Source organism: Gekko japonicus, unplaced genomic scaffold, assembly GCF_001447785.1.
Source record: "Gekko japonicus isolate JY-2015 unplaced genomic scaffold, Gekko_japonicus_V1.1 scaffold1791, whole genome shotgun sequence".
In the NCBI taxonomy this organism is placed as follows: domain Eukaryota; kingdom Metazoa; phylum Chordata; class Lepidosauria; order Squamata; family Gekkonidae; genus Gekko; species Gekko japonicus.
The window spans coordinates 277,681-304,295 of NW_015161456.1; the positions used below are offsets into that span (position 1 = coordinate 277,681).

Sequence of the window (26,615 nt, forward strand, 5' to 3'; positions counted from 1 at the left end):
TGCATAATCTTATAAACCTCAATCATGTCACCCCTCAGTCGTCATTTCTCCAAGCTAAAGAGCCCTAAGCGCTTTAACCTTTCCTCATAGGGAAAGTGTTCCAACCCTTTTATCATTCCAACCCTTTTTATCATTCGGGTTGCCCCTTTCTGCACCTTTTCCAAAGCTATAATATCCTTTTTAAGGTGTGGTGACCAGAACTGTACACAGCACTCCAAATGAGGTCACACCATTGATTTATATAGGGGCATTATGTTTCACCCTGTCCTATTGGACTCTAATATTGGAGAACCGGGTTTGATTCCCCACTCCTCCACTTGCACCTGGCTGGATGACCTTGGGGAAGCCATAGTTCTGATCAGAGCTGTTCTTGAAAAAAGAGCAGTTTCTGTCAAGAGCTCTCTCAGCCCCGCCTACCTCAGAGGGTGTCTGTTGTGGGGAGGGGAAGGGAAAGGAGTTTGTAAGCCGCTCTGAGCCTCCTTTGGGTAGTGAAGGGCGGGGTATGAATCCAATCTCTTCTTCTTCTTCTTTTACCTCACAGGGTGTCTGTTGTGGGGAGGGGAAGGGAAAGGGGTTTGTAAGCCGCTCTGAGACACCTTTGAGTAGTGAAGGGTGGGGTATAAATCCAATCTCTTCTTCTTTTTCCCTCCCCTCCCCACGACAGACACACCCTGTGAGGTAGGGGAAGGGAAAGGAGTTTGTAAGCCGCTCTGAGACTCCCTTGGGTAGTGAAGGGCGGGGTATAAATCCAATCTCTTCTTCTTCTTCTTCTATTTTGAAAGACTGTATTCCAGAAGAAACCAACTGGCACCTCATGGAATAAAGACCAACTTTGGTCGGTTGGAGGAGGGGCATTACGATTATTATTGGCTTTATTTTTTCTGCTGGAACCAGCCTGTTTTTCCACATCACAATTCTCTTCGGTCTGGCAGACCACATCCCATCAGTGATGGATGTGTGTGACTGCAATCTGAGATTCCCTCATTGTTTTCTCATGCACATCAATATCCTTGGGAGGTCAGATGGGCAAAAGAAGTTCATGTCACAGTTTGGTGGTTTCTTCAATAGTTTTTCCTTCCTTGCTGCATGTCAAAAGGTTAAGTATGTGTGTTGCGTTTGCTGCCCGCAGGCCTGCACTCTAGCACGAAGGAATGCAGAAGTGTTTCTCAAGTACATTCACCGAAACAATGTCAGCATGCCAGGTGTGGTGAGCCATACAAGGGGACCTGAGCAACAAGTTAAAGGTTTGTATGTGTTCTTTGGGAGATGCATTCTCAGAATGCCCACTTGGCTTTGCACCACTTACTAACTGAGTAGGCTTGTGCTCGTCACAGATGTCTGCTTCTCTTGGATGGCATGTAGTAAACATTTGCCGTAAAGATTACAGATTCTTATACTTTTAACCTTTTAAACTGGATAGGATGAGCTCAGAATGCAGTCTAACGAGACAAAAGGGTTGCACAGTGGGGTTTCTTTCTAGAGGTGTGAGTTTGCACCTTGAGTTGCTCATACTGAAGAACTCTGGGACAGCAGGACATGTTTCACCCTGTCCTATTGGACTTTGCTCTGATCAGACTTCCTCTGACAGAAGATTTACCACAGGACCATATGCAGAGTGGCACCTTTCTCTAAGCCCACTGACTTCAAGGGACTTGTAAGGGTGTAAATCTGTTTATACAGGGGTGGTCTTGGTGATTCTGGGGCCCCGGGCAAAAGTCCAGGACAGAACCTGAGAATCACTGCCACACCCCTGCCAAGACCGAGTAAGGTCGAATCTGCATTTGCATTTTTAAAATCAGTTTCGTGTTGCTGTGACGCCGTCTTTCTCGATGCTTGTTTGAACGTTGTTTGGAGAAGATTCTTTTAAAGCAGTGGGGAGGCGCAATGACAGTGGAGCCGCCATGAGAAGGTGATAAACATATGTGGACGTGCAAAAGTATGCTAGCACTCTTGAGGTGTGGAAACGACGCCAAATGTAGACAGCTTTTTTGAAGACAAGAAGGCTGGGACACCGGTGGGAAAGACAAATGCAGATTCGACCTAAGTGGCAGCCCTCACCCCATGTGAGTCAGGGGGGAGCCATAGCTAGAAGCACAAGCAGCAGCTGCTGCTGAGTGGGCTCCCCAAGCACTAGATAGAGCAGACACCGCAAGTGGCAGTCGCGGCAAGCAGGCAGCCCAAGCCCTGAACAGGCTGGGTACAGGAAGCAGTGGCGGGAGCCTCCCCTTTTTCTTTTTTCTCCCTCTGTCAGGGGACACAGCCATGAGTGGTTGGGGGCAGTGTTCCCTCTAAGCTGAGTTAGTGTGAGTTAGCTCACAGTTTTTCAGCCTCCGGCTCACACTTTTTTTTTGTCTCATCTCAGGAAGGAGGGCTCCAGAGCAAGCTAATTTATGCAGTAGCCCTATGGCTCGCTCACAACTTTAATGCCAGTCGCTCACAAAGTAGAATTTTTGTTCACAAGACCCCACAGCTTAGAGGGAACATTGGTTGGGGGTCCCCAACATGGGGCACTGGGCAGCTGCCCCTGCTCCCCGTTGGCTAACACTGACCCTGCGCTTATACCCCTATGTCGATGATTGCACTGTAAGCCCCGAACTTCTGGTTAGCATTAGACGAAGCCACAAGGGCTCAAGAAAAGAACTACTGTCTGATTCCAAGAGATCAGATACTTTGGACTCCTAGCAGGACTTACGACTGTTACCAGAGGCATACTGACCCCAGAGCATATGAAGGCATTTTCCTTTCCTTTCAATGAGTTCGGGATTTTACTTATTTATTTTGTTATAAATATATTACGTTTATGAAATCGCTCAGTCCCTACTCTTAAGAACATAAGAGAACATAAGAGACGCCAATGTTGGATCCGGCCAAAGGCCCATCCAGTCCAACACTCTGTATCACACAGTGGCCAGAAATACCAGGTGCCATCAGGAGGTCCAGCAGTGGGGCCAGGACACTAGAAGCCCCCCCCCACTGTTGCACCCCCCCCCAAGCACCAAGATGACAGAGCATCACTTGCCCCAGAGTCCCTATCTATACCTTGTGGCTAATAGCCACTGCTGGACCTCTGCTCCATATGCTTATCTAATTCCCTTTTGAAGCCGTCCATGCTTGTAGCCACCACCACTTCCTGTGGCAGTGAATTCCAAGAATTCCCTCTTGTACGGCTCTGGGCGATATACAACGTGGTAATAATTTTAAAACTATAAAATGGATACATACCGTATTACTATTAATACATTAATTTTTTTTAAAAAAAACCAAGCCGCGGAAATTTCCGTTTTCTCACATTTCCAGCCTGTGATCGCTTCATGGGTATGTGTGTGGGGGAGTAAAAAACAGTCTGAGGAGAAGGAGAATAGAAGGAGGAGGGTGCCGGCCAAGATGTAAACGATCGCTGCCCTCAACCAAAAGCCTGGGGGGACATCTCTGCCGTACAGGACCTACGGAATTGCATAAGATCCCACAGGGCCATGACGGCATTTGGCAGAGAGTTCTACCAGGTTGGGGCCAGAACTGAAAAGGCCCTGGCTGAGGACAGCCAGACGTCTTTAGGGCCGGGGATCACTAGCGGATTGTTATCTGAGGAGCGTAACGCTCTCCCGGGGACATATCAAAGGAGACAGTCCCACAGATAGGTTGGTCACTGACTGCTCAAGGCCTTGGACGTCAACACCAAAACCTTGACCTTGACTCGGTACTCAGGGGTCATTTAGTAGAAAAAGAGGTGCAGGAGCTCATTAGCATAACTCATTAGCATAACTCATTTGCATATGCCACACCCCCTGACATCGCCGGAAGTGTGTCAGAAGGCAGCACCCACCGCTCAGGCTCCACTGGGCTGTTTTGGATTGCTTGCTATTGGGGGCGGGGCGTGCAGATCTGTCCTCACAGAGGAGGGAGAGCTTGTACCTGAATAAAACTTGGTCTTAAAGGTGCCACTGGACTGTTTTGGGCTGGGGGGGGGCTCTGCAACTTACCTGGCTGCTTCTTGCTCTGACTGAGGGCTGCTGGGAGCAGGGGGTGGGGCTTGTTGCATGTGCCCGCCCCCTGGGCTCTTTACTGCCGGAGCTCCGCTCCTGTGCACTCCTGCAGGAAATGACCCCTGTCGGTACTCCACAGGAAGCCAGTGTAGCTGGCGCAGCACAGGTAATATATGTGCCATCCGTGACGTTCCCATCAGGACTGATGGACTGCACCTCTGACTTGATAATAGCACTTAACATTTATGCCCTTGAAACAGCTGATGTCCTAATAGCCCTTGTAATAAAAAGAGATATGGAAGAGGCCAATGATTGATTTGTTCACATGATGGAAGGGTATTTATTCTGTTCATGTACAGATATATCATTATTTCAGCATTGCTTTCAGGTGTAGAAGAGAAGCCCATCTAAGACTTGAATTAATTCTGGTATTTGAATAACAATGAATGTGTGCCTCAGCTAAGCACTGAGGAAGAGGTAGGGGAAATTACTGTGAAAATGTGAATTAGTTGAGCTACAGAATACCCCAAACGGAATAGTGTTCCCTTCTTTCAGTGCAGAAGAACAGAAGCTAGTAGAGGAGAGCAGCGGCTCATCTGATTTACAAGGACGAGTAAAGTTATCAAAGGGGTTTCCTTGGCATTTGGATCTATTATGATCAGGATTCTAGTCCACCCCTTGCCTTCCAAGACAAGCCAAAATTGAAATTCACAACACGATTCCTTGTCACAGAGATCAGTGCCTTCATTTCTTTTTCTCTTTCTAAGCAATTTTGCTACAGTGACCACTTGGACTACCTCCTTGTTCTAGCCTCTTTCACATGAGCAAAAGGACATGGTCTGGTGTGGTAATAATACATTCTTGGGGAAGTCTGGGGTAATGAGTCTGGTATTCTCTTTTGTGTTGCTAATATACCCCTACAATGCTGTGAGGTGCTGATAAAAAAATGAGCCAAAGTAAATTTGCAGAACTAAGCTATTTCTAATCTTTGATCGGATTATTTCTAAAGCTGTAGAAAAGAGCAGATTAATGGCAGTGTAGTAATTATATAGTTTGCTACCGCATGCTCCGTACAGTGAGGTGCTGGCTAGTATGAACACGATTGTAAATGCTCCAGTTTGCCATAAAATCCACACTTAAAAAAAAATCTGTTCTTTTTAATTTAGGCTGTTCTTCTGTGTCCATAAAGGCATATTATACGGTCCTAAATCAGCCAGGTTCTTAAAATATAATTTTAGGGACGGAGAGAAGGCCTAGTAAATTGTGCAGGATTGTTTACATTTGGTTCCTGTAATCTCTGGGCAGCATTCCATGTTACAAGGCACATTCCCACAACCAGTGATGGGTCTGCCATATAGCAAGTGGCCACTTTGGGCAGCAAAGAAGACTGGCAGAGGAAGAGATGAGGCCGAATGTGCTGGGAAGTTCTCTCATGCAAGCCCTGTAGACCTCCATTTCAATGACACTTGTGCAAGAACTTCCCAGTAAAATTGTGTCCTGTATTAATGAGAATAAGGAGGGTGTTCAGTTCAGTTTTCCATACTGAGAGCTGTCCTTTCCATATATCAGAAATTATCTTGATGGAAAACCCTGATTTCAAGGCATGGCCTGAAAGTACATGACACAGGAACCATGCAGGTCTGGGATGATCGGTGCTTGGAATATATTGGGGCACTCTGTGTATGCCTGTTGTATGGGAGGTAAGACAGGGTATAATGTGAATTAAACATTCTGAAAATACATTTTCAGATGTGGGAGTAATTTGAAGTATTCAGTAGCATGTAATACCATTCACCACCAGTATACAGTATGTTTCTGAATAAGACCCATTTGGGAATCTTCGAAGTGCTGAAATTAATAGGCCTTTGATATCTATCATCACTGTGCTTGCTAAGGTTGTGTGCCCAGTGCAGATCTGATGCATCATTGGTAGCATTCCAAATAAATAGTATCTAGGTAGCAGAAAGTGCACATTTGCACACCAAAATGGTTCTTTGCAAAGTTGCATTGAATTGCGGGGCACTTAAGCCAATTCTATCAATCCATCTTATAAGGCCTTTATATATTTTTTTGTCATCCTGCTGCTGGGTTTTGACAAGGATCATCTAAGATGCTCTCTGCTAGAGACTCCGCATTGAGAATGTGAAATTTTGTGTTTGTGTGTGTTGACTGACTGCACACACACACACACACACACACTTACAGTACAATTGTAAACAGAGTTACACCCTTCTAAGTCCCTTGAAGTCAGTAGGCTTAGAAAAATGTAACCATGCCTAGGACTGCACTGTTAGTGAGCCCCTTGTGCTGGCAAGTACCCTCTTCCACTGTTTTGTGTTTTAAAAAACTTGGTCTGAAGTGCTTCCCAGGAGGGAGCACATATCTCTGTGGCAAAGAAACAAGTTGAACTTGGATCAGTTTACATCTGCACACACTTACGAAGCCACTAAGGATAACAACTCTCCTCCCGTTCCTCCACAGCCATTCTAAGTGAGCTGCTGCAGAGGGAAAACAGAGTTCTTCATTTCTGGACGTTGAAGAAGCGGAGATTAGATCAGTGCCAGCAGTACGTGGTCTTTGAGCGTAGTGCTAAGCAGGTAACTTAAGACACTCCCATCTCTTCTTCATTGCTGGTTAGGGCTGATGGATAATGAGAGACTGCTTAATAGATCACTTGAGGGCAGGGGTCGTTTCGTAGAAAAAGAGGCACAGGAGCTCATTAGCATAACTTATTTGCATATGCCACACCCCCTGACATCACCGGAAGTGTGTCAGAAGGCAACACCCACCGCTCAGGCTCCACTGGACTGTTTTGGATTGCTAGCTATTGGGGGGGACGGACGTGCAGATCTGTCCTCGCAGAGGAGGAAGAGCTTGTACCTGAATAAAACCTGGTCTTAAATGGTGCCACTGGACTGTTTTGGACCAGGGGGCTGGGGGGAGTTCTGCAGCTTACCTGGCTGCTTCTTGCTCTGACTGAAGGCTACTAGGAGCAGGGGGTGGGGCTTGTTGCATGTGCCTGCCCCCTGGGCTATTTACTGCCGCTGTGTGCTCCTGCAGGAAATGACCCCTGCTTGAGGGAAAGGATTATAGGTCAGGGAGTGCAAGTGTTACTTGATGACTTCCAACATTCAAATCTTTTTTCATCAGCCAAGGCTGCAGAAGCCCCTGGAGAGTGATTTTCAAGTCCTTATGTTAGAACTGACACTGTGGGTTGATTTAGTAGTATAGAAATAGCCAGATTGCAATCTGGACATCACACTTAAGTTTCAACAATGCACATGAAGCAGAAGTCCTTGCTGATATCCCTCCTATTCCGTGCTTTCCTGATACCTGAAGCTAACTCTCTTCTGTCATAAGCTCTTTCAGTAGATGTGGAAGGAAATTCCAGTGGGGTAGCTGTGTTACAGTGCATTTACAGTGGGATCCTAAGCAGAGGTACCCCCCTTCTAAGCCCGTGGACATCAATAGGGTGTAACTCTGCTTAAGTCAGCATTAGTAGTTGCACCAACACAAAAAGTCTTGTGGCTCTATAATGACAAACAAATTGATTGTAGCATAATCTGTTGTGGGGTTCTGCCCAGTTTGTCACATAGTGGTTTTGCTATGATGAATTATGCAGCTTGTGTTGTAAAACATTTGTTGGTCCTTAAGTTTCCCAAGACTCTTTTATATCAGGTGGGGGAGGAGACCCATGAAAGAATAGGGTGAAAAGGGCAGCAGTGGCAGCTTCTCCCAGTGCACTAGTATTGTTTAAGGTAAAAGTGTGATATCTGGATTACAACTTGACAGCGCTCTTGATTATAGGATGACCTCTTTTTCTCTTTGAATGTACAGGGGATATATATCCAACAGCAGAGTTTCCCAGGCTTCCGTTTAGACTAGGCCAGTGAAATTATGCAAAGCAACTTGGAGGAAAGTCATATACCTCAGCTCACCCCTGCCCCCTCCTCCCCATGCTCACATTGAAAACTGATTGGAATGCTTTGGAGAGCCCATTCCCAGTACCCATTAGTCATGGGAACTGACTAGGCCAGTGTAGGCTGAAAAACCCATCTGCTGCAGAAGAGAGGATGTGACAGCACTTTTGCATACTTTCTGCAGAAGTATATGTGTGATGGTTTAAGGCTGTTCACTGTGACCGATTTCACACAAGAGCTGCGCCGCGGTCACGCCTCCCTTTGCCCTGCTTCTATTGGTCCACTTCTCACTCGAAGCCGTGGCTTCGCCCAATTTTCCCTCGGTTTTGTGATCCTGTTTTTTGAGGATCACGAAACCGTGGGGGAAATCGGGCGAAGCCGTGGGTCAAAATGTGGCCGCGCAGCTTTGGGTAGGAAATTGACAGATAGAAGCGGGGCAAAGGGAGGCACGACCGTGGCACAGCTCTTGTGTGGAATCGGTGCATGAGTCCCCACATACTATATCGTCATTTGCTTGATTTCAGTACTTTGTAAGGTTTATATTTGGGACTCTTCCACTATGTTTTTTTCTCAAACAGATCATCCTCCAGAATTGCTCTAAAATTTAAATTTTCTATTTTGAAACATGTCCATGGAAACTTGTAACCTAGACACAAACAACCTTTTTTTCCCCTCTTCCTTTTTGTTGTTGTTTGGTGCTTACTCACCTACAGGCCTTAGACTGGATCCAAGAAACAGGAGAGTATTATCTCTCTACTCATAACTCCACAGGGGAATCAGCAGAGGAAACTCAGGAACTTCTGAAAGAATATGGGGAATTCAAAGTACCTGCCAAGGTAAACCTTTCTTTTCATTCAAAAGGATCATGAGTGGTGTTCCCTCTAAGCTGAGTTAGTGTGAGCTAGCTCACAGTTTTTTAGCCTCCAGCTCACAGATTTTTGTCTTTGCTCAGGAAGGATAGCTCCAGAGCAAACTAATTTATGCAGTAGACAAATCGTACGCTCACAACTTTAATGCCTTTGGCTCACAAAGTAGAATTTTTGCTCACAAGACTCAATAGCTTGGAGGGAACATGAGCTTTAGTGATACATTTTGCAGGGATCTAAACATAATTAGAAATTGCTGTCAAGAGCCCTGACCTAGACTAATTTTTTTAGTTTAATAAGAAGGGGAGGGGCTGTGGCTCAGTGGAAGGGCATCTGCTTTGCATATACAAGGTCCCAGGTTCAATCCCTAGCACCCCCAGTTAAAAGAATTGGGTAATAAGTGATGTAGAAGACCTCTGCCTGGAGATCCAGTGTCAGTCTGAGTGTACCATGCTGACCTTGATAGACCAACTCAATATAGGGCAGCTTCATGTGTTCATGTTCAACAAAACAGCAAACTTTATATGAACCAGCTAAAGGCAAGAGACTGTCATGTCTTTTAAATATTGTGGCAGTGAAGTCTTGCATTGACCTCTCCATGGTACTGTAGAACCCATGATGCAGCAGCCTTTAGGCTATGCAGGTAATGGGTTTGGTCAATGCTTGGGTGGTAGGCTTCTTAAAAATTCTCTATAAGTTGCATTGAGTTCCGTGATGGGAGGAAAGCAAGATTTCAGTGCAATAAATAAATAAATAATGAGTTGGGAGGAGTCAGTTATTCAAGTCACATGAGTATTTGGATTACATGTGTTATTTAAATGTGCCTTGTACTATTAAATAATTTTAGGGAAGGAAATGCTTAGTGGCTCTGAGAGCTAAACGTATCTCACTTGTTTTGGGTTCTGTAGTTGAGATCTGAAGAGTTACTTAGGATAATAGAAGATGCTTGTGCTAACATTGTGGAATTTCTGGCACTTTGTCCTTTGAAAGTTCCCCACATTCCACATCATAAACTGCTTCTGAAACTGGTCAGTTCTAAAAGAAGCTTGCCATGTGGTATGGGGTGCAGATTGTTGAGATATATAAGTGTAAAGCTCCCTTGGCCTTGCATTAGTGAGTTTTACAGTTCTTTGGATATAAGCCAGAGAATGTACGTATTTAAAAGGAGCTACAGAATTTCATAATCCTATGAAAATTCTGTCCTACTCTCTCAGATTTGATGCACAGATCAGTGCCCTGTGTGCCCCCGGGGCCGAATAAAGAGCACACGGTTGGAGTTCAGGGAGTGGATAAATATCTGTTTATTGCAATAATCAGGAGGATACAGGACTGGATACCTTGGCACCCAGTAACACCAAGCTGTATTCTGCCCCAACCAGGAAGGGCAGTAGATCTTATACCCCAAATGACATCATTACACTTTATAAGGACAAAAAAGGGGGGGGGAGACTGAACCTAAAACCTAGAATTCATAACCTATAAAGGTTAGTCAAGAATAGAAGAGGGCCAACTCTTAAAATCTAATTATGAAACCTAAAAAATATACATGTATTTATTAAACACAAATTAAAATAACGAATAAGGGCCCATTCATACCTCATATACAAATATAAAAACATACAAAGGCTGATGAAATAGACCTAACGCATTTCGGCCTTTACAGGCCTTCCTCAGAGGTCTAATACAAAAATACAAATACAGCCTCCAGTGCAATCACATGTCCAGTAGTACTTCTCTCTGGTCAACCTAATTTTCTCCTGAGCTTGTACAGCCAAATGTTCCCAATGAAATGTTTCTTAACCCCAAATGACATCATTACACTTTATATATTAAGAAATCTTTAATTGGTGTCCAACAGGTCTCGTCATCAAAGCATCAATTGAGCTGGCACTTCTCTATTGGCAAGCTGCTATCTGGATCAGAATTACAAGCCTTCACGTTTTCTTATCTGGTCATGGAAGACAAGGGGGGCTTTGGGGAACACTGAGGTCTTATTTTTTTGCATCATTCCTGGCTTATTTGCTTCAGCCTGGAGCTAGGGAGTTTTCTGATAAGGCACATGAAACTTAGCTCTGGGCAGACTCAGTGGGGCCAGATGCTCTATTCTACACAGAAAGTTATTTGTTTAGAGAACACTAACTTCTCTTCTGAAGTGTCCTTCAGCTGAGGAACTTGTAACTTCAAAACATACATTACATTCCACTATTTTCTGAATCTATCTAAAAGCAGAACCTTTGACAATTAAAAATACTCTAATTACTTCTATTCTAAATCTCTTCTGCTTGGGCTAAATACTAAAAATCAAACTTAATAAAGCACAATGACAGCTGGCATTATACATGTCAAGAGAAATGTCAGAACTCACAATCATAAATCACATTCACTGGTCCCTTGTCCTACAGATTCAAGCATGTCTCTTTTTGCTGCCGAAATCTGCACTCTCTCAGCATATTTTCTCTTCTTGCCAGTTCGCAGCCTCCTAAACAACAACAAGTAGAACAATATCTCTGAAAGTATAACAAAGTATATCCAAAGAGGTGTACATAAGCAAGGCAGCAGTGTCACTCCTTGCTTATGCTTCCATTTTCCTATGTTTCTTATTGTATCAGAAACATCTGAAGAACTGGGCTGTGGTCCACATAAATGTATAGTGGAATAAAATGTTTCTCGGGGCTAGGCCCCTATGAGATTCCTGTTTATTATTAAACAGGCAGGAGCCAGTTTGATGTAGTGGTTAAGTGCACGGACTCTAATCTGGGAGAACCGGGTTTGATTCTCCACTTGCACCTGGCTGGATGACCTTGGGCAAGCCATAATTCTGGCACAGCTGTTCTTGAAAAAGAGCAGTTTCTGTCAAGAGCTCTCTCAGCCCAACCTACCTTACAGGGTGTCTGTTGTGGGGAGGGGAAAGGAAAGGAGTTTGTAAGCCGCTCTGAGATACCTTTGGGTAGTGAAGGGTGGGGTATAAATCCAATCTCCTCCTCCTCCTCTTCTTCTTCTTCTTCTTCTTCTTCTTCTTCTTCTTCTTCTTCTTCTTCTTCTTCTTCTTCTTCTTCTTCTTCTTCTTCTTCTTCTTCTTCTTCTACGATTCTATAAGATATTGCTAAATATGAATGATAAATTCCATTGAGCAGCACTGAAAATCAATGGAAACTCTGGTCTTTGACAAATGTAAAATTTTATCATTATCTTAAACTGTGCTAAAGGTAGTGTAGATCATGGTCATGTAAGGTCTATTTCAATTTATTTTTGTTTTGTATAGTTATACCTGGTAGAGAACAAGAAAATTCCAAAGTGTGCGGTGTTTTAGATAGCTTGTTTAAAAACATGTATTCCACCTACACTGTCTCCAAAGATCTCAGAGACTTTTTATAACAGTGATGTTGGTGAAGAGCATGAGGTCCAAAAGGCTGAAATGGAATGTAAACAGAAACATGTTCATAGAAGAAATGATAACTAAGCACAGGCCCATAGCTACAGTGGGGCATCTCGGGGCTAGGCCCCCCTGACTTACTGGCAAGGCCCCCTGACTTCCCATCCAGCCCAGGACCCCCAAGCTGTAGCAGGTGCAGGGAAGGAGATGGATATTTCTTTAATTCGATTAGCCAGTGCCCCCTAAGAAATTTAAATGCCCCCTGACTTAAAAAATCCTGCCTACGGGCCTGACTAAGCAACACTCTTTTTTTGGCAGCAAACCAAGGAGAAAGTGAAGCTTCTCATTCAGCTGGCTGATAGCTTTGTAGAGAAAGGACATACTCATGCCACTGAAATTAGAAAATGGGTTACCACCGTGGACAAACGCTATCGGGACTTCTCGTTGAGAATGGGGAAATATCGCTACTCTTTGGAGAAAGCTCTTGGAATCAATACAGAGGTACTGTAAGTCACATGTTTTGTTGACATACCTTAAACAAACAAGAACTCTGAGGAGAAGTAGTATTGTCAGATATGAGAAAACGTTTATGTGTGATGTACCCAACTACGGCTTGCCTTTACAAGTAGGCCACCCAGCATGGATTTTTTTGACATAAGATTTGAGTAAATGCAAGACAATTTAACGTTCTCAAATATAAATTCATGGCCGTCATTCATTCCTGTCAAGAATAGTAATGTTCTGCAGTTGGAGGCAACATTGTGGATGTGGCACACCTGCCTACCACCTCTGACATTAGGTGACTGAAGGACAACATAGCAAAAAAAATCATTGTGAGGGAATCAATGTAGAATAGCCACAACAGAAGTTTTAATGCTGTGATTTTCATGGTTCGTTTTTATTATATTTTATTTACACTGTACTAGTGGTTAAGACGCTGAACTGCAGGCTGTGGAAGGTCGGTAGTTCAGCAGTTCGAGACCCAAGTGTGCCGCATGACAGAGTGAGCTCCCGTCTCTAGTTCCAGCTCCTATCAACCTAGCAGTTCGAAAGCAAGAAATTGCAAGTAGATAAATAGGTACCACTTCGGTGGGAAGGTAACAGCGTTCCGTGTACCTTGGTGTTTAGTCATGCCGGCCACATGACCACGGAAACGTCTTCGGACAGCGCTGGCTCTTCGGTTTTGAAACGGAGATGAGCACTGCAGCCCTAGAGTCGGATTTGACTGGCTTTCGAGCAAGGGAACCTTTACCTTTACTTTTCTTGTGTACCACCTCAAACAAAGAAATGAACGCATAAGTGCAGACAGCCCCATATATTTTTGTAAAGTTAATTAGTTGAATTAAATATTCATAAAATAAAATGTATTTATATAAAATTTTAAAATAAAGACTGAGTCCTTCCAATTTATCTGGAACCTTTTCACATTGGCTAGAACACGAGAAGGCAGCACCTGGTTTATCACTTGTTATACAAATAGAGGAATTTCACATTACCCTTTTTAACCCGTTTTGAAGTTGTTTTTGATCCGTCATGGAGTAAACCAGTATAGGGCTTCCATTTCACACATGGCTTTCTCCATCCGGTAAAGAGCTGGATCTGAAGCGGTTTGCCATTTCAGACTGCACCGCTTTTTCCCACTTTCCCCAAAAAAAGCTGGAGATCGCCCACGCGGGCAAAAAATGGCAGGAAAAAGCGCATCGGAACCGGAGAGGAAACTGAAGACTACTTGGAAGTGGTTGACAGGTAAAATGCTTCAGCCCCATTTCCTAAATGGGACAGAAGCATTTGTGTCTGAAATTACAAATATATTCCGGTAGGGAACCGGTTCTAAAACAGTTCTGTCTGAAATGAAAGACCAGAAACCGTTTGGGAGCCATTCCTCTTCCGGATTATATCGTCTGTCTGAAATTCCTCATAGTTTCCCAGTCAAAAAAGAAGAAGTCAAAATGAGGAGGAAGGTTCATAGTGTTTTAATTGCAATCAAGACACCTGAAAACAGTGAGGCCGAACCAGCCTATCAAAAATTGACTGCTTTCTGAACACAATCAGGAAGTACATGAAATTTTATACTTGAAATGACATTATCATGAAGATAACATTCAAAAATCATAATTGGTTACAAAGGACAGTGCATCATTTGAGTAATAGTCCACTCATTGGTCAAATATGAAGAAAGGTGTGCCTACATAATATCTTAAAATGTTTATTTAACCTAACCTGAATAATATTGGCCAAGGATTCGTCATGCCCAAACAAAGGTGGTTTTTTTCTGATACAAAGCTAAAATCACTTTTGACCCAGACACTGCAAAGTTTTACCCTAAACAACTAAAAACCACAAACTCTATACCTATCTTCTATACCAAAATAATGTTGTTTTCTTGTCTGCTAGCATCAGCTAGAAAATCAATCTAACCTACAAGAGAAAGTCCTACTATTTAGTAGGCCTTCTTCATATCCTAATAAAATAAAATCTTACTTAGGAGAAAAATCTATAAAACCAAGAAAATATGAATAATCAGAAAGAAAAAAATATTTATATTCCCATACATACTACACAGTTGAGCAGAATAATGGATTTGAACCTGCCAATAATTTCTGCTGATGTAAAAAAGGAGGATTTTCACCAATTCACCCCTTATTCTGTTCCTGGGGGGGGGGTCCTCTGTCCCCTGGAGCAGCATTTTGGGGTGTTAGAGAAGTCTTACTCCACTGCTGGAAATCCCTTTAATCAGCAGAGATTTTTATTGGGATCCCAGCCTCTGTCTCTTTTTTTCTTTATATTTCCACAAGTAAAAAGGCTAGATATTTATTTATTAGCTGCAGGGTTTTTTGGATGACACCTCCACATTAGATCACTTCCAGTCCAGCTTCCAACCAGCCGTGGGACAGAGACAGCACTGGTCACCCTCACGAATGACCTTTGGAGACTTCTGGATCAGGGCAGTTCGGTGGTGTTGTTGTTCTTGGACATGTCGGTAGTGTTTGACATGGTCGATTACCATCTACTGATCCACAACCTTACCGACACTGGGATTCAGGGGTCTGCCTTGCAGTGACTCTCCTCATTCCTTCAGGGTCAGGGACAAAGGGTGGCCATTAGGGAACAGCTGTTTCAAAGGTACCCGCTAGGAGTGCCCCAAAGAGCGGTGCTTTCCCCGATGTTATTCGACATCTATATGCGCCCCCTTGCCCAGATTGCCTGGAAGCATGGACTGGGATGTCACCAATATGTGGATGACATCCAGCTCTATTTGTTGTTGGGCGGCCAGTCTGACTCTAGCCTGGAAGATCTGGACCTGGCATTAAAAGCTATGGCTGGTTGGCTTAGACTGAGTCGACTGAAATGAATCCCACAGAGATCCTGTGCCTGAGTCAGAGCGGTCTCAACCTTTGATGGGGTGTCGTTGGCACCAGCACTGGAGGTTAGGAGTTTGGGAGTGCTCCTGGATGCCTCCTTAACAATGGGGGCCCAGGTAGCAGCCACTGTGAAGTCAGCCTTTTATCACCTTCAGCTGATCAGGCAGTTGGTTCCCTTCCTTGAACACAATGACCTGGCAACAGTGATCCATGCAATGGTCACTTCAAGACTGGATTAATGTAATGCTCTCTACATGGGGCTGCCCTTGTCCCAAATCCGGAAGCTGCAGCTGGAGCAGAACACAATGGCCAGGCTGCTGTTGGGCCTCCCTATGCAGGAGCACATCCAGCCTGTGCTAAAAGCACTGCACTGGCTGCCTCTAGCATACCAAGTACCAAATTTGGTTCAAGGTTATGTATGGAACTGAATGTATGAATGTATGAGCTTGAGTCCAAACAAGGTATTGTAAACCGGCCTATCAGAACAAGGGAAGTTCTGGAGGGAAGCAAAGTGATTGGTCTTTATGTACAGTTTCTGATTGGACCTTAGCTGACATGTGGGGTTGGCTTTCTCAGCCTCGAGCTGTTTGCACAGACACCTGTTGCTCCATTGTTTGTCTCATTCTGGTTCTTCTGTCTTCGTGTTCAACAAAGCTGTTATCACTGTTCACCTGCTGCCTCGAGTCTCGTATCTAACATAGGTGTTGGTTCCTACCTTTAAAGCCCTATATGGTCAGGGGCCTACATACCTAAGGGACCACCTTTCTCCACCTGTTCCCCAGAGAGCACTATGATTGGGGTCCCAAAATCGTTTGGCCTTTCCGTGCCCCAGAGAAGCCAGCCTGGCTGTGACAAGGGCCAGGGCCTTCTCAGTGGTGGCTTTGTACTGGTGGCATGAGCTCCCAGAGGACATCAGGGCCCTGCGGGACTTTTTACAGTTCCACAGGGCCTGCATGATGGAGCTCTTATCCAGGCCTCCAGTTAGGAAGCTGCACCTAATAAACTGAGGCCCTGGCCCCAATATTAACATCATTACTAACAGCCTGATACAACCCAGACTATGACGTTAGCTGACTGTATGCCATTGGATGCTGCTAACGCCTGCCATCGTGATACGAACGGCACTAGCACTTTGTACTTTGTTATGTTTTATAATAGTTGTGTCAGGATTCAGGTCAGCCCCAGGCGCCGTATAACCCGTCGCCGTGTTGGGATCTTCCAAGTCGGAAACGAACACCTCAGAATTAGACGAGTGGGGGTGTTTCTTCACACCCCTCGCCTCGTCCTCAGCAGAATCGGCTATATCGGCTCACACTCTCTCTGTGCCTCTGTGCCTTTCACCTCCGATTCTCTGAACTTCCTCCCCGGTGTTCTTCGTTTCCTTCTTTTTATTGCTTATTACAGTGATCCAAAACACCCTGTGATTCTCCCAAGCTTATACCCCAATCAACCTCCCTGCTGCACATGTCTTCCCTCTCCTTCTCAGAGCATTGTTTTTGCCCTTTAACTCTCTGAGGCTCCGGGGGCCTTGCGGAAGCGTCTGCCACCCCCGCCCCGTCTCGTTGGGGCTTCGGCACATAGTTGCCCCCTTCCCCACGGTCGCTCCCACGGCTCCGTCCCATGTCCAAGGCTGTCAAAGAGCTCGGCGCGGGGCACGCCAGTCCCACCACAGCGGCCGATAGGGCCGCGGAAGAACCCGCAGCGGGACAAGTTGTTTTATACATTCTATGTAAGCTGCCCTGAGCCTGCCTCAGCAGGGAGGGCGAGATATAAATTATTAAATATGTCCTTGGGCCTCCGTGGTTCCCTCCTATGGCATTAGCACCACATTTGGGAAGCAGTGCCATTCTTAAAATAAGTTCTAAGGCTGAAAGGGAAAAGAAAGTGGTGAGTGAGTTGGTGGAGATTGGAAGGGATTAGAATTCTGTAGTCTTCTCCGTCCATTGCCCGTCAAATCTGATGCCCTTTAGTTAGCCATTAACTACTATAGGTGCAGCTCATCCTTTTTTCGTCTCCCACCCACCTCTCACTGTTGGCATTCTTTTCATCTCTTCCGCTTTGTAAATCTGCTGAGTTTTACAAAGCAAAGGAATGTGTTTAAAATCCATGTCGCTATCTTTTTCAGGATAATAAGGACCTGGAGTTGGACATCATTCCAGCAAGTCTGTCAGATCGTGAGGTGAAGCTACGCGATGCCAATCACGAGGCTAATGAAGAAAAAAGGAAGTCAGCCAGAAAGAAAGAGTAAGTGGTGAGAAGCAGGTGCCTCAACATCCTATTGCATGAATGGCAAACAGCCCTGGCTTCAACTTGACAAGCCCCCCTGTTTGTGGGGTGGGTGAGATGTCACGTTTAATACATTGGTACGGGTTGCTGCACACCTTGGATAGAAATAAGACTGTGTGGTTGCAGTGGTTACAAAGAGTCTTGGCTGAGAATCCACTTCTGATTAATTAAAAACATAACTATATTGCTGGCTGTTACATATTTGGTAGTAATGAGTGACAGATGCTCTTGGGAAAAAAGTATTCAGAGTACAAGACAATTGCTTTTATGGATATTTGTCAACAATGATGTCTGTTATACGTTTGCTACTAAGGAATCCCAGTTCTGACAACTTTTTCTGAGGGTCAATTTACCTTTAAGTGATTGGTAGGGTTCTGATTTATCCTGGGAAGGTACGAATTAAGGTTTTTTTACCTAATTTATCTATTTCCCTTGGCTTTGCATGCAAATACCTCACTGATACATTATAGTCAGTATTTACTAAATTGATCGGTAGGAAGGGAATTTGGTTAATATGAAAAGTATTAAGGTGTGTGTGTGTGTGTGTGAAAATACGCATTATGAGTTTATATATGTTTATAACAAGTTGTAACACAAAGTGATCTGCAGTGTAGAACTGTCTGTCTGTATGACTATTGGATTGGATCATGTGCAGAATTTCCATGGATAGAAAGGGGAGAAATTTTCATTCATTTCTTCTGTTACTCCTTGCATTGGCCTCAGACCAGGGCTCCTTTACACTTACAGTCATAGAATCATTGACTTAGAAGGGACTTCCAGGGTCATCTAGCCCAACCCCCTGCACAATGCAGGAAATACACAAATACCTCCCCCTCCACAAAATTCCTGAGCCAAAGATATATGTGGAAATTGTGGATTCAGGTCATTATAGTGATTTCCCAGAATGGAAATACAAACTTGGGATTCTTGAGAATTATGAACTCCCCTTCTTCCAAAAAATCTGTGAGTTGTTTATGTTTGCAAGTTCAGCTGCTTACCAGCAATGCAGTATGTGCTTGTGTTTTTCTTTGAGTCTACTTATTTCCCAGGCAATGGCATTTCTTCCTTCATATTCTTGGAGATCCCAGCCAATCACCTTTAAAGACAAACTGCAGAGAGCTGCAGTTGTCCTTCCCTCTTTCATTTGTGAGAGAGGGTTCCTTTTTTGTTTTGCAAGTACAATGGCCAAGGGCACCTTGATCAGGGTCCTGTAGAACTAAACCACTTAGTTCAATTTGCTCAAAACCTGGTGGGTTCTTAGTGGACAGACAGCACTAGCAGCACTGCAAATTTGGTGTCATTTGGTTGTCAAATCTGGTGTCAACAACTATTCCAGCCGCCCCCCCAAGTCCCCCATAGGGAATAATTGCAGAGCTCCTATTCTCTTCTGTTCCCTCCTTTATCACTGTGCAAGGAAACAAACAACAGACCATACCAAGGAAGGATGAAAAGTTTTCTGTAGAAAGTTTTTAAAAATGTCAGTCATTCACTGTAAAAGGGATTTTGCTTTATGATGGTGGCCAGCACCATTCCCCCCCGGAAGAATTAGTGAAGGTAAGCATACTTTCACTTAGAGGTGCCTGCTTTGGACCCCAGGGACCAGTTTGCTTGAAACTTGAGGGGGGATCAGATTAGAAGGAGGACTGTGTTCTGTGCAAACTTGGCACCATTATCTTTATAAAGAGCTGCCCCAGACCTTCCAATAGATTCCCATTGAAAGTGATGTTCCTGAACCTCCAGAGCCCAAACAAACCATATGGATTTGAATGCTGAAACAGTAATGCCCTAAAATAAAGGTAAAGGTTTCCCTTGCTTGAAAGCTAGTCGAATCCGGCTCTAGGGGTTGGTGCTCATCTCTGTTTCCAAGCCAAGGAGTCAGCGCTGTCCAAAGACATGTGGTCAGCTAGCCAGCATGACTAAACACCGAGGTGCATGGAACGCCCTACACAAACATAAAAATGGCATAATTTTTCCACTATAACCCCAGATATGAAAGTATAACAAAATTTTGTTGGAAAACATTCTTAATTGTAATATGTGAAATGGTTTTATGTTTATAATCATTGTATTACTTTTCTAATATATACACATACATATGGATATCCTGTATAGCATTTCAAATATTTTTTCCTTATTAATACTATATATGATTGAGCAAAGAAATTTAGTATTTTGTATGGGTAAATTTTATATACACATTGACTTAAAGGCCTTTCTTCTCTTAGATTCATCATGGCTGAACTGCTTCAGACTGAGAAGGCATATGTCAGGGATTTACATGAATGTTTAGAGGTATGTTGCCTCATGTAAGGAATGGAGTGTTCCTTGAAATATATTTCTCATGCCTAGTAGTCATTTTAAAACTTGTTGTAAATTCCTATGGCTTTACCAGTAGTTCAGACCTTAAAGGCAATTGTAATGCAGTAGCGTGGCCTTTATTTCCAGGAGAATACGAACTGGTCAGGACATTACAACATGTGAGGCCCATTGTGGAAATTATCTGTGCTGCTGAAGCTACCATTGTTCCCTGGCATCCAATGGAGAAAGACCTAGTGCATGTTGTATAAAAAGGTAAAGGTTCCCTTGCTTGAAAGCCAGTCGAATCCGACTGTAGGGTTGCGGTGCTCATCTCCGTTTCAAAGCCGAAGAGCCAGCACTGTCTGAAGACGTTTCCATGGTCATGTGGCCGGCATGACTAAACACCAAGGCGCACGGAACGCTGTTACCTTCCCACTGAAGTGGTACCTATTTATCTACTTGCAATTTATTGCTTTCAAACTGCTAGGTTGGAGCTGCGGTGGCTCAAGTGGTTAAGACGCTGAACTGCAGGCTGTGAAAGGTCAGTAGTTCAGCAGTTCGAGACCTGAGTTGCCGCATGACGGAGTGAGCTCCCGTCTCTAGTTCCAGCTCCTGCCAACCTAGCATGTTGTATATACCCTAAGAATCTACATATGCACAAACATATTGAGTTCCATACGGGCAAAATAGCATGGATGCAGGTGAGGTTTGTGTATTACATTTTTAGTAGGTATGGAGGAATTTGAGTAAATCCTGGGGCTGTTGTGCCTAAGACAAAAGAACAACACTCTGGCTGGACCTCAGAAAAAGGGAATGCATGGCAAAACAAAGCACCCATAGACACTGAACAAGTGAACTCACTTGACTGACTGAAGTTGTTTCCGAGAAGCACAATGGGGAATTCAGTGAAAGAGCAAAGTATGCAAATTTTGTTTGTTTATTTGTTTTGCTTGCAGACACCTAAATGTCATCACTTTGGATGTGCTGAGATTTTTCTTGTCAATCAAGCACCCAAAGTCTTTTGTTTCTGTTTTTCATTTTGATTTATACTTTAGAACCTTACATTTCTCTTGTCACTCTATTTTGGCAAGAAAACAGGGAAAACAGGGAAAAATATTTTTCTGTTGTCTACCCTGTGTTTAAAAACTGCTCTTGTCTTCCAGACATACCTTTGGGAGATGACAAGTGGAGTGGAAGAGATACCCCCAGGGATTCTTAACAAAGAACACATAATTTTTGGCAACATCCAGGAGATTTATGACTTTCATAACAAGTAAGTTTTCTTGAATATTTCAGAAAGGTTCACATATATAAGCACATCCTGTTCTTTAGAACCACAGAACATGTGCCAAGAGAAGGCCTGTCACATTCAAGGCTAAGTATGGTGCTATTGTTCTACCCAGGGTTTCTGGGATACACAAATACAAAGACAAAAATATGGAAAGACACAGGAGCAAGGTCAGGTATCCGAAGGTTCAGTGCAAGGGTCAGAGTAGGAGAGTCAAGGGTCCAGTTCCAAGGTTTCAGAAAAGGTGCAGGATACAGGGGTCTGGGTTCCAGGCTTAAGGAGCAAGCACAGATTAGACAAGGTACAACCCAGCAGGGTCAAGGTAAAATTCTGTTTGCTGAGCAGGTCAGAGGGGTGGCAAGCAAGGTTGCTTCTATACCAAGACTTGCACGGTGTGTTCCTTTTACTTGCCTCTTTTGCTGACTCATCCCCTGATGTCTAGGTGTCTCTCATTACAGTTGCATTCACCTTCCTACAGTTGCATGTCTTTTACTGTTTCCCTATTGGCCTGTCAGTCCTGGTCCTCCAAAGACTCTGCTCTAGGAATAAACACTGATTGTTGCTGAGCAACTAGACAAGCACTTCATTGTTTCTCCTGAGCTATCAAGCAGTCTCTGCTTCTTCTGCACTCTGCTGGCTCAGGAGAGGCTGGTGGGGATTCCGGCCTCTGTGACCTCTCTTTCTTCTCTTGGAAGAACAAGTAGCCCAGCTGTGACTGGAAAGCAGTCTTGCTTCCTGATCCTTCCCCCATTGGTTCTGCCGCTGTATCTGACCTCTGAGGTGGGGATTCTGTCAGAGTGGGGTCCAATTATGATTCTTCCAGTTCCTCTGAGGAAGAGGAAGAGGTGGCAGCTGGCCGGCCCACGGCAGGGTCAAAGTATGTGGCAGAGAGGAGAATTGTGTGGTAGATGTCAGGGGTGTGCAATTTTTTTTAACCAGTATTTTTTTGGTTCGGGTCTATTGGAACTGGAAGAGTTTTGGGATTCCCGAAAAATCCCAGATCCAAATACCAGTATGGTATTCAGATCCGGGATTTTTTGAAAATCCCCAAATTCATTGGGTCCAATAGAACTGGAAAATGCCGGTAAAGAAAAAAATACCAGCCTGATCCTGGGGTTGGGTTGGCTTCTCCTGCAACCCAGTTTAAACGGAGCTGCAGGAAAATGCAGCACAGAGCTGTGCCAGCAGTGAGTGATTGGCTCCTCATGGACACAGCCAATGACTGAATACTCTGGTTTACACCGGTCGGCAAGAGAAGGCAGCGCAGAGCTGCACATGCAGGGAGCTGTCAGCTCCCCAGAGGCACGGGGATCCTGGCTGGGCTGTCCTCTCCTGCCCCCCAGTTTAAACTGGGCAGCAGGAGAAGACAGCGCACAGCTGTGCCAGCAGGGAGAAGAAGAAGAAGAGAAGAGATTGGATTTATACCCCGCCCTTCACTACCCAAAGGTGTCTCAGAGCGGCTTACAAACTCCTTTCCCTTCCCCTCCCCACAACAGACACCCTGTGAGGTAGATGGGGCTGAGAGAGCTCTGACAGAAACTGCTCTTTTTCAAGAACAGCTGTGCCAGAACTACGGCTTGCCCAAGGTCATCCAGACAGGTGCAAGTGGAGGAGTGGGGAATCAAACCCGGTTCTCCCAGATTAGAGTCTGCGCACTTAACCACTACACCAAACTGGCTCTCAACTCTCACCTCCCCACCGACCCAGCTGATCTTGGGCCGGCTTCTCTTGCAGCCTGGTTTAAACTGGCTGCAAGAGAAGCCAGCCACAACCAAGGTGGCAGGGGGCTCTCAGCTCCCCGCCACCCTGGCTGATCGTTGGGCTGCAGTCCCTTTAAAGTTTAAAAATACTACATAATCTGCCTAACAAACAGCTCCTGCCTCGCCGCTGTTTTCAGATCTACCCAAAATACTCAAATATATCCAGGATTTTCTTCGAACATTTTTTTCAGGTTTCCTGAGAAAACCCAGATACATTTAGGTATATTTTCAGCTTGGGTAGATCCAAATGCACATGCCTAATGTCAGTCTTAGAAAGGTTTCTTTGGGCTAGCCTACATGTTAACTTATACAGGAGGGAGACAGCTTCTATGTTTTGATTTCACTGCCCGGAAGTAACATTTATTTTAAATTTTATTTTATTACACAGAGGTAACATTTGATGTGGTTTGCCATGTTGATCCTCCCACAGTGCAATCCTAAACAGAGTTATACCATTATAAGAAAGTTGTTGTTAGGATTGCACAGATATGTCAAGCAGTGTTCCCTCTAAGCTGAGTTAGTGTGAGCTAGCTCACAGTTTTTTAGCCTCAGACTCACATTTTTGTCTCAGCTCAGGAAGGATGGCTCCAGAGTGCACTAATTGATGCAGTAGCCAAATCGCTCGCTCACAACTTTCATGCCAGTCGCTCACCAAGTAGAAGTTTTGCTCACAAGACTCCACAGCTTAGAGGGAACACTGATGTCAAGACTTTCCACTCTCATGATAGACATTTCAGGAATATCTAACACCGCCATGGATACTCTCTGGGTGCGTTCAGACGGGGGCTTTCTGCCGGCATAAACTGTACCGGTTGGAACCGGTGCAGTTTATGCCGGCAGAAACGCGATCACACTTACCTCCATTTTTAAAGGTAAGGACTTACCTTTAAAGTTTAAAGCCCAAACTGGCCTCCCTTAAGTCCCGGACTCCTCCGAATAGGTAAAGTAAGGGATTTTATTTTTTTTAAACAAACGCTCAGGGCGAAGCTTCGCCCAAGCGCATATCGCTCTGTTTAAAAAAAAAATGGCGGGGGGAAAACGGAAGCCTCAGGGTTCCAACAGAAATGGCTAGGCACCGGTGGAGAGTGATCAGATGCCGGGGAAGATTGAAAGCAACCGTTGCACTCAGTATACCACCACTTGGGGACGTAGTGGCAGAGTGCAACTATGTAAAGGGCTTTACACCAGTTAGGGACAGGAGGCAGATGTTCGCCGTCTGAATGCCGGTGAGTACAGCGATTGCAACCGGCACCTATACCGATGCAAAGCCCCCGTCTGAACGCACCCTCTGAGTATTGGAAATTTGGCCCGTCAAGCTGTGCTAAATGTTATAGCGAGGTTTGAAGAACCACCCGGACAAAGTGGCTTCCCACACAGATCAGGAGAGGACATCTATAATTCAGCTCTCAGTTAGTGGCTTCCATTTGGTTTAATTTGAAACCTTTATTAAAATTGAATTTTCATCTGCAGTGAAATCGTATGTGGATTTTCAGCACCAAATTGTCTTGAGCGAAACGTCCATAGAAATTTAAGATACTTCCATAAAGAGCTAACCTTACGTGATGTGGAAAATCCATGACTGAATCATCTGTTTTCATTTATAAGTTTAGATGGCTCTGAGTTTGAATGTACTGTTTTCCTGATCTGGATTACCCACAAAAGTTGTCATGAGTTCCTAAATGCTAATTGCATCAGGGAGATTAGATTGGGGGACAGTGTGTGCCCCAGTACTGTTTCTCCAGATACATGCTAATTGCCCTGTTCATCTTTAAAAGTACAAAAAGATGATGGGAGTTCTGACCACGTATCTCCTACATTGTGTGTGGCTTGGCCCTGAGATTGATAGTTTTCTCAGGGGGGTTTCATGTTCTTTTAATCTCCAACCAAAGCAAAGTTCTGAGTGAATTTGGAGGGTTCTTTTCAGGTGAAATAGATACAGGAATGTTTCATCATCTGGCACCTGCTTCAGCCAGGTGGAAGAGATGTTCCCTTGACTCATTCAGCTACATGCTGTCCCACAGAGGATTAGAGGGTGTAAACATGAATTAATATCTTGTTATTTGAAAATGTATGTATTGGAAGAAGGTGAAGGGAAAAGATTTCATATTGTAATAAACCAGACTCTTGTGTCTTACCTTTTCAGCATTTTTCTGAAAGAACTAGAAAAATACGAACAACTCCCTGAAGACGTGGGCCATTGCTTTGTCACCTGGGTAATAATCCTTTATGTAACACCATTTATTAATGGGTGTTTTAACCACTCAAAATGGGGATTGGGTGGCTTTAAGTGGTCCACGATGGTATGTTACTTGTTATGTAGTACTTTGTTGCAGGATATATGAGCCCTTTTGGGAGTTTTCTGCAGCTGTAAATGTTAAAAATACGGTCATGTAGCTTACAATCCACCGCAGTTTACAATACATCACAGTAATTTGAATCCACCACATGTGGCCCCTTGCAGGATCAGGAAGTTGAGAGTCCCCAAAACAGACTGAGATGGAACCCCCTGAGTAAGAATGATGGGAACCACTAGAATCAACTACCGTCTCTTTTTTCCTTTGCATTGTTCATTTTGTTCTCTAGGGGTTAGAAATCACCACATTATCCTAAAATTCCTTTGTTCCAGTTTCTGGTTATGTTAAATGTATGTTGACGATAGGACCACAACTGTAAAAATATGTGGTACCTCAAGCTAAATGCAATATTTATATAGAGACCTTCAGAAAATCTCAACTCCTAGCAATGTTCCCTCTAAGTTGAGTGGGGTCCAATTCTTTTTAAGCCTCCAGCTCACACATTTTTGTCTTAGCTCAGGAAGGATGGCTCCAGAACAGACTAATTTATGCAGCAGCCAAATCACTCACTCACAACTTTAATGCCAGTAGCTCACGAAGTAGAATTTTTGCTCACAAGACTCCACAGCTTAGAGGGAACATTGGTTCCTAGTCTAACTAGCTTATCAGAAATGTTTAAATCTGGCCATCTTCTTTGCTATGTGAAAACCAACGTGGCTAATAGTGCAATCTTGTGTAGAGTTACTTCAGAGTAAGCCTATTGATTCCATCTAGCTTAGGCTAGCATAATACTCTGCACGGAATTGCACTGTCAAATGCATTATTCCCACCGAAGCTTTTTAAAATCCTACCCATATCCATATTTGCTGCTATATTTCAGCCAATAAAACCATGATCCAAATGTGACAGTGCCCACTTATTCATAGGGTTTTCAAAAGCACTGACAAGGCACACATTTCATGGTAATGGCAATCACTGTTATCATAAACCGCCTTGGGAGCTGTTTAAGGCTGAAAGGTGGCTTGTGAACAGGGGTCATTTCGTAGAAAAAGAGGTGCAGGAGCTCATTAGCATAACTCATTAGCATAACTTATTTGCATAGGCCACATCCCCTGACATCACCCGGAAGTGTGTCAAAAGGCAACACCCACCGCTCAGGCTCCACTGGACTGTTTTGGATTGCTA

The 26,615-nt window shown here is 44.2% G+C and overlaps 1 protein-coding gene across 1 annotated transcript in view; it reads left to right on the plus strand.

Moving 5' to 3' along the window:
- The window catches only part of LOC107125643 (kalirin), a gene marked incomplete at both ends in the record, with an annotated part of 264,080 nt that overhangs the window by 222,427 nt on the left and 15,038 nt on the right, over positions 1-26,615 (plus strand). Inside the window, 8 exons of the mRNA XM_015429084.1 lie at positions 1,130-1,244; positions 6,465-6,580; positions 8,617-8,739; positions 12,461-12,643; positions 17,630-17,748; positions 20,016-20,082; positions 21,252-21,361; positions 25,280-25,349. Coding sequence (XP_015284570.1) covers positions 1,130-1,244; positions 6,465-6,580; positions 8,617-8,739; positions 12,461-12,643; positions 17,630-17,748; positions 20,016-20,082; positions 21,252-21,361; positions 25,280-25,349 — 903 coding nt within the window. The remainder of the gene's footprint in view (positions 1-1,129; positions 1,245-6,464; positions 6,581-8,616; positions 8,740-12,460; positions 12,644-17,629; positions 17,749-20,015; positions 20,083-21,251; positions 21,362-25,279; positions 25,350-26,615) is intronic.